The 6738-nt window shown below is 41.0% G+C and overlaps 1 protein-coding gene across 1 annotated transcript in view; it reads right to left on the bottom strand.

Annotated features, from left to right (window-relative positions):
* The window catches only part of LOC137428692 (DENN domain-containing protein 2A), a 277280-nt gene that overhangs the window by 176465 nt on the left and 94077 nt on the right, over positions 1–6738 (bottom strand). The window contains exon 3 of the mRNA XM_068118598.2: positions 1185–1450. Coding sequence (XP_067974699.2) covers positions 1185–1450 — 266 coding nt within the window. The remainder of the gene's footprint in view (positions 1–1184; positions 1451–6738) is intronic.

Here is a 6738-nt window from a genome sequence, read left to right as displayed (position 1 = left end):
CCAAGCGGGCTTTCATGTGTCTTTCACTGAGGAGAGGCTTCCGTATGGCCACTCCACCATAAAGCCCAGATCGGTGGAGTGTTGCAGTGATGGTTGTCCTTCTGGAAGTTTCTCCCATCTCCACACAGGATCTCTGGTGCTCAGCCAGAGTGACCATCGGGTTCTTGGTCACCTCTGTTACCAAGGCCCTTCTCCCCCCATCGCTCAGTTTGGCCGGGCGGCCAGCTCTAGAAAGAGTCCTGGTTGTTCCAAACTTCTTCCATTTAAGAATGATGAAGGCCACTGTGCTCTTGGGAACCTTCAATGCAGCAGAAATTTTTTTGTAGGCTTCCCCAGATCTGTGCCTCAACACAATCCTATCGCTGAGCTCTGCAGGCAGTTCCTTCGACCTCATGGCTTGGTTTTTGCTCTGATATGCATTGTCAGCTGTAACAGGTGTGTGCCTTTCCAAATCATGTCCAATTCATTGAATTTACCACAGGTGGACTCCAATCAAGGTGTAGAAACATCTCAAAGATGATCAAGAGAAATGGGAGGCACCTGTGCTAAATTTCAAGTGTCATAGCAAAGGGTATGAATACTTATGTAAATGTAATATTTCAGTTGTTTTTTTTAAATAAATTTGCAAAACTTTCTAAAATCCTGTTTTCTCTTTGTTATTATGGGGTATTGAGTGTAGATTGATGAGGGAAAAAATGAATTTAAACGATTTCAGCATAAGGCTGCAACATAACAAAATGTGAAAAAAGTGAAGGGGTCTGAATACTTTCTGAATGCACTGTATTTTAGGTGAAACATTGTTGATTCATATACATTTATACATATATATATATATATATATATATATATATATATGTACAGTCCTTTTTTAAACTTTGAACCCTGAAACCAACCCCAAAATAACATTGACTGCTTTCCTGATGGTGTCTGAGGATATCATAAATTTATTTTTCAGAAAATTGACTTTTTTAAACGAGCAAAATCAATAAAAGTAGTGTAGTACTGTGTTGGTTTTTTGACATTTTTATACGTATGCAACCGTTGCAGCTCAGATAAAAATTCTCTACCAAATGTGACAAAACAAACGTAAACAACAAGTATATCGACATGAAAACTGATGACACAGAAAATGGAATTTGTTCAGATTGTTCAGTTCAGATTGTTCACATTGTTCAGATTGGTACCTTCTGCCTTTTTGCTGAAGCCATTGTGCATGTTTCCAGTCTGATCACACAAGCTGGCATTTTTTGAACCTTGCAGCGCCAGGCTCCCACCCTCAAGGTTGACTGTTAGTTCCGTCACTCTGGTCTCTGTTGCCAAATGCTCCAGGACTCGTTTTGGCTCATACCGACCAGCCGAGGTACACACGTATCGAGGAGAGTCAGCGATTATTGGTGGTGGTCTGGGAGGAGTTGGAACTTTTTGACTTGAAGCATCACTTGCCTTAACCCTGCAAAACAGATTTGAATTTATTTAGTGAGTGGAAGAAAAATACTACAAACATTTTCTTTTTTTACAATTAAGGGGAAAGATTCAACATACAAGGAGTTAATATATTATATTGCAATTAAACATTTGAAAGATCTTTTACTATCTAACAATTGACACTGATTTTGACGTTAGCCAGGTTCTACATGAGATCTTGAGATACTAGTTTAAAGTTAACGTGGTCTCGACATACAATACATGTGGTTTATTGCGACACATACTGAATGAATGAATGAATGATCGTTTTAAGGCCATTTTCCCCGCTAGAGCGGGGGTTAGCCTTGCGGGCCCCATGACCTCATGGTTCCCTGTTTGAGGCAATGTTTTTATGGCCAGATGCCCTTCCTGACGCCAACCCTTAGTCACGCTCTTACAATGCGCAGGGATACGGTGTACCTATTCTAAACCGGGGTACACACCGGGATCATTCATCCCAGCAAGCTGGTACTCAATTTGCCGACCTCGGAAGGATGACAGGCTGAGTCAACCCCCCGGCGTTAATTCAGCGATCGACAGGGATTCGAACCCAGGAGTAATTATTACTTTGCACAAATGTATTTGTTGTGTTTGTGATATTACATTTTTATAGGCAATTTAGGTTTAAGATTTCGGTTGAATGTTTTTTTTTCCAAGAAAGAACCCCTCAGCATATACATAGGGGAGGGGTAGGTGCAGACTGGAAGTTTGGGACGATTACACCTCACCACCAGATAATTTAAAACACCGCACAGCCATAAAACACGCAATAAAAACACCTCACCACCAAGTAATTTAAAACACCGCACAGCCATAAAACACGCAATAAAAACACATCACCACCAAGTAATTTAAAACACTGCGCAGCCATAAAACACGCAATAAAAACACCTCACCACCAAGTAATTTAAAACACCGCACAGCCATAAAACACGTAATGAAAACACCTCACCACCAAGTAATTTAAAACACCGCACAGCCATAAAACACGTAATGAAAACACCTCACCACCAAGTAATTTAAAACACTGCACAGCCATAAAACACGTAATGAAAACACCTCACCACCAAGTAATTTAAAACACCGCACAGCCATAAAACACGTAATGAAAACACATCACCACCAAGTAATTTAAAACACTGCACAGCCATAAAACACGCAATGAAAACACCTCACCACCAAGTAATTTAAAACACTGCACAGCCATAAAACATGCAATAAAAACACCTCACCACCAAGTAATTTAAAACACCGCACAGCCATAAAACACGTAATGAAAACACCTCACCACCAAGTAATTTAAAACACCGCACAGCCATAAAACACGTAATGAAAACACATCACCACCAAGTAATTTAAAACACTGCACAGCCATAAAACACGCAATGAAAACACCTCACCACCAAGTAATTTAAAACACCGCACAGCCATAAAACATGCAATAAAAACACCTCACCACCAAGTAATTTAAAACACCGCACAGCCATAAAACACGTAATGAAAACACCTCACCACCAAGTAATTTAAAACACCGCACAGCCATAAAACATGCAATAAAAACACCTCACCACCAAGTAATTTAAAACACCGCACAGCCATAAAACACGTAATAAAAACACCTCACCACCAAGTAATTTAAAACACCGCACAGCCATAAAACACGCAATAAAAACACCTCACCACCAAGTAATTTAAAACACTGCACAGCCATAAAACACGCAATAAAAACACCTCACCACCAAGTAATTTAAAACACCGCACAGCCATAAAACACGTAATGAAAACACCTCACCACCACTAAATTGAAAACACCTCACAGCCATAAAACACGTAATGAAAACACCTCACCACCACGAAATTGAAAACACCTCACAGCCATAAAACACGCAATAAAAACACCTCACCACCACGAAATTAAAAACACCTCACAGCCATAAAACACGTAATAAAAACATCTCACCACCACGAAATTGAAAACACCTCACAGCCATCAAACACGTAATAAAAACACCTCACAGCCATAAAACACGTAATAAAAATACCTCACCACCACGAAATTAAAAACACCTCACAGCCATAAAACACGTAATAAAAACACCTCACAGCCACGAAATTAAAAGCACCTCACCACCACGTCATTTAAAAACACCTCACCACCACATAATTATAAATACCTCACCACCACGTAATTCAAAACACCTCACCACCATGTGATTTAAAAACACCTCACCACCATGTGATTTAAAAATACCTCACAATCATGTGATTTAAAAACACCTCACCACCACATAATTCAAAATACCTCACCACCACGTGATTCAAAACTACCACAACGTTATTAAAAACACTTCACAACCACGGAAACAAAAGTTTGAGGGAGTCGTTAAGTGACAACACAGACACTGCCCAGATGTGTAGATATATAGATAAATGACTGTACCACCACGAACTACTTTCTACTTTCCGTTTTGTTGCCGTTTTGTCATGGTTTAAACCAATCATAATTCAAACAATTATTTTGCACAAATGTATTTGTAATATACGTGATATCACATTTTATAAACAATTGAAGTTGAAAGCTTAAGTTTAAAAAAAAACATTTTCCCCAAAAAATTCCAAAAAAAACCAAAAAACAAATTGGAACATTTTTCAAAACAAATACCCTTAGGACATACCGACGGGAGAGATATGTGCATACCAGAAGTTTGGTACGATTTCACAAAAGTTTGAGAGAGTAGTTCAGTGACAAGACAACACAACACAAGACAACACAACACAACACAACACAGGACAGGACAGACGCTGCACAGATATACATATATATATATATAGATATATATATCTGCTATTTCTCAGTTTATAAATAGCAGCACCTCCACAGTACGAGCAGGGTACCTCATTTGTATTAAATAAATATTCGATAATCGGAAGAAATAAAACAAGTTACGGACGTAGCTTCAAGACAATCCATCTGTTATTTTCGACAAGCTTTCGGCTAAATAGGCTTTCTTCTCAGTCTTCCTCGAGTTCAACTCTCGTTGAACTTTGAACCTCTTGTCACAAGATGCAATGACGATTCGAAACAGATATCTCAAAGCGAAACTGATGTTGAAATGTGAAACTGAAACGACTGATCTATGGATAATCGAATGGGAAACCAGGAGGAAATGCGGTGAGAAATACCGAATGGAAATTTTGATCATATCACCGAAACCACCAAGCAGTACTTCGGAGGTACAACAAGCACGGATTGGAAATATTCGCTGATGAAACGGAACATGGTTGTCGAGATTACCAGATACACCCATTGCAATATCTGCTCACTGAATATTCACGATGAATTCACATTTCTACCAATACACACTCCAAAAAAGATTGCTCATTTCAGATGAGACATCTACGATCCCCCAAGTTTTGACTTTTTCAACATATTTCAACATACAGCTATTTGATCTTCATTTCAACAATATTGATAGATAAAGGTGATATAATATAACAAATATCATGAAACATTTACATTTTGTAGTCCATTGTATAATTTAAATAAACATAAATGCAAATTTCGCATGTGGAAAAAGTAAGTACACCCCGACATTTATCACTACTTCAAATTCCTAAAATTAGAATCAGGTGCACCAGCTCAGGTGCAAATGATTAGAACATCGTTGGAGAGGATCTTGGGGGAACCTGTCTTATTTAAACCTCAGACATTTAGTTTGGTTTGCTTTTGTTGTTGAAGTGTGCGGTGTTTCTTCCGCTCTTTCACTCCCTCTCTCTCTGTTCTCTTCACCCTCTCTTTTGCTCAAGGTCATCTGCCATCTGCTTGGAAATCTGCCAACATCACCACTTTGCACAAAAAGGTGCAAAAACAGATCCCAGCAACTACAGACCAATCAGCCTTCTCCCAATTATCAGCAAAGTCATGGAATCCATCATTGCTTCAGATATGAAATCTTTCCTCTTCTCCAATAGCTTGATCTCTGATCATCAATTTGGTTTCAGACCTGGTCACTCTACTCTGGACATGCTGCTCCTGCTTTCTCAACAATGGATGGAGGTCCTCAATGCCAAACAGGAAATTAGAGCTGTCTCCCTTGACATATCACGTGCCTTCGATACGGTCTGGCACCCCACTCTGCTCACCAAACCCTCCTCTTTTGGTATTCATGGAAATCTCCATGCATGGCTGGCGGACTTCCTCTCTAGTCGTAGTCAACGTGTGGCCCTGAATGGGTTTCTCTCATCTCCTCTTCCTGTTCAGGCTGGAGTTCCCCAAGGCAGTGTTCTGGGCCCTGTGCTTTTTCTGGTCTTCATCAATGATCTCTCTGACTCTCTTGAAAATCCTCTCTATCTCTTTGCTGATGACTCTACTCTCTGTCGCTCCATTCTTCATTCCTCAGATCGGCAGTCTGCAGCCTCCTCACTCTCTGCAGACCTGGACAAAATCACAGACTGGGCTAACAAGTGGAACATGTCTTTCAATCCTGACAAATCTCACACTCTTACGATGTCTCTCCGAAAAGACCGACTGGACAACCCTCCCATCCACTTTCTGAATAATCCTCTCCAAGAAGTTATGTCACTCAAGCTTTTGGGTCTCACTATCTGCCATGATCTTTCCTGGGAAAACCACATTTCAAATCTGGCCTCCAAAGACAGTCGCCGACTGGGCATCCTCCGTCGCGCGAAGTCCTTCCTTGGCACACCTGAGCTCCTCACCACATACAAGGCTTTCATCTGCAGCTCAATGGAATACTGCTCTCCCCTCTGGGCCGGTGCTCCTGCCTCACACCTAGCTCGTCTTCACGCTGTTGAAACCAAAGCATTCAGAATCATTGGAATCTCCCGCGATGAAGCTAACTCCAAGGGCCTCTCACTCACTCACCGCAGGCAGGTTGGTGGTCTTTCCGTCTTCTACCGACTCCTCTCTGGCCTTGCCCCCCCAGCTCTCTCTGGGCTCTGTCCCGCAAATATTCCTACAGGTCGCACAAGATCTGCCTGCAACCCTCTTATGGTTAAACTGCCAAAATCAATACTCTCTGCTCACCTTCACTCCTTCATTCCTCTTTTCTCCCGCCTCTGGAACAAACTCCCTCACTCTCTTCAATCCCACTCCACGCTCCAGGTCTTTAAAACAGCTGTTCACCACCATCTCTTGTGTTCCCCCATCCAAAACCTTGATCTTTTCGATCCCCGCTAATTTCACCCCAATTCCACTTTTTTGAAATACCAACTTCTGTCCTGGAAGTCCTTGGTGTCCTTGTGTTTTATACT

This window comes from Myxine glutinosa, chromosome 1 (assembly GCF_964187855.1).
Source record: "Myxine glutinosa chromosome 1, kmMyxGlut1.1, whole genome shotgun sequence".
Classification (NCBI taxonomy): Eukaryota; Metazoa; Chordata; class Myxini; order Myxiniformes; family Myxinidae; genus Myxine; species Myxine glutinosa.
The sequence above is the reverse complement of the archived record's forward strand: the minus strand, read 5'-3'. Positions and strand labels throughout refer to the sequence as shown.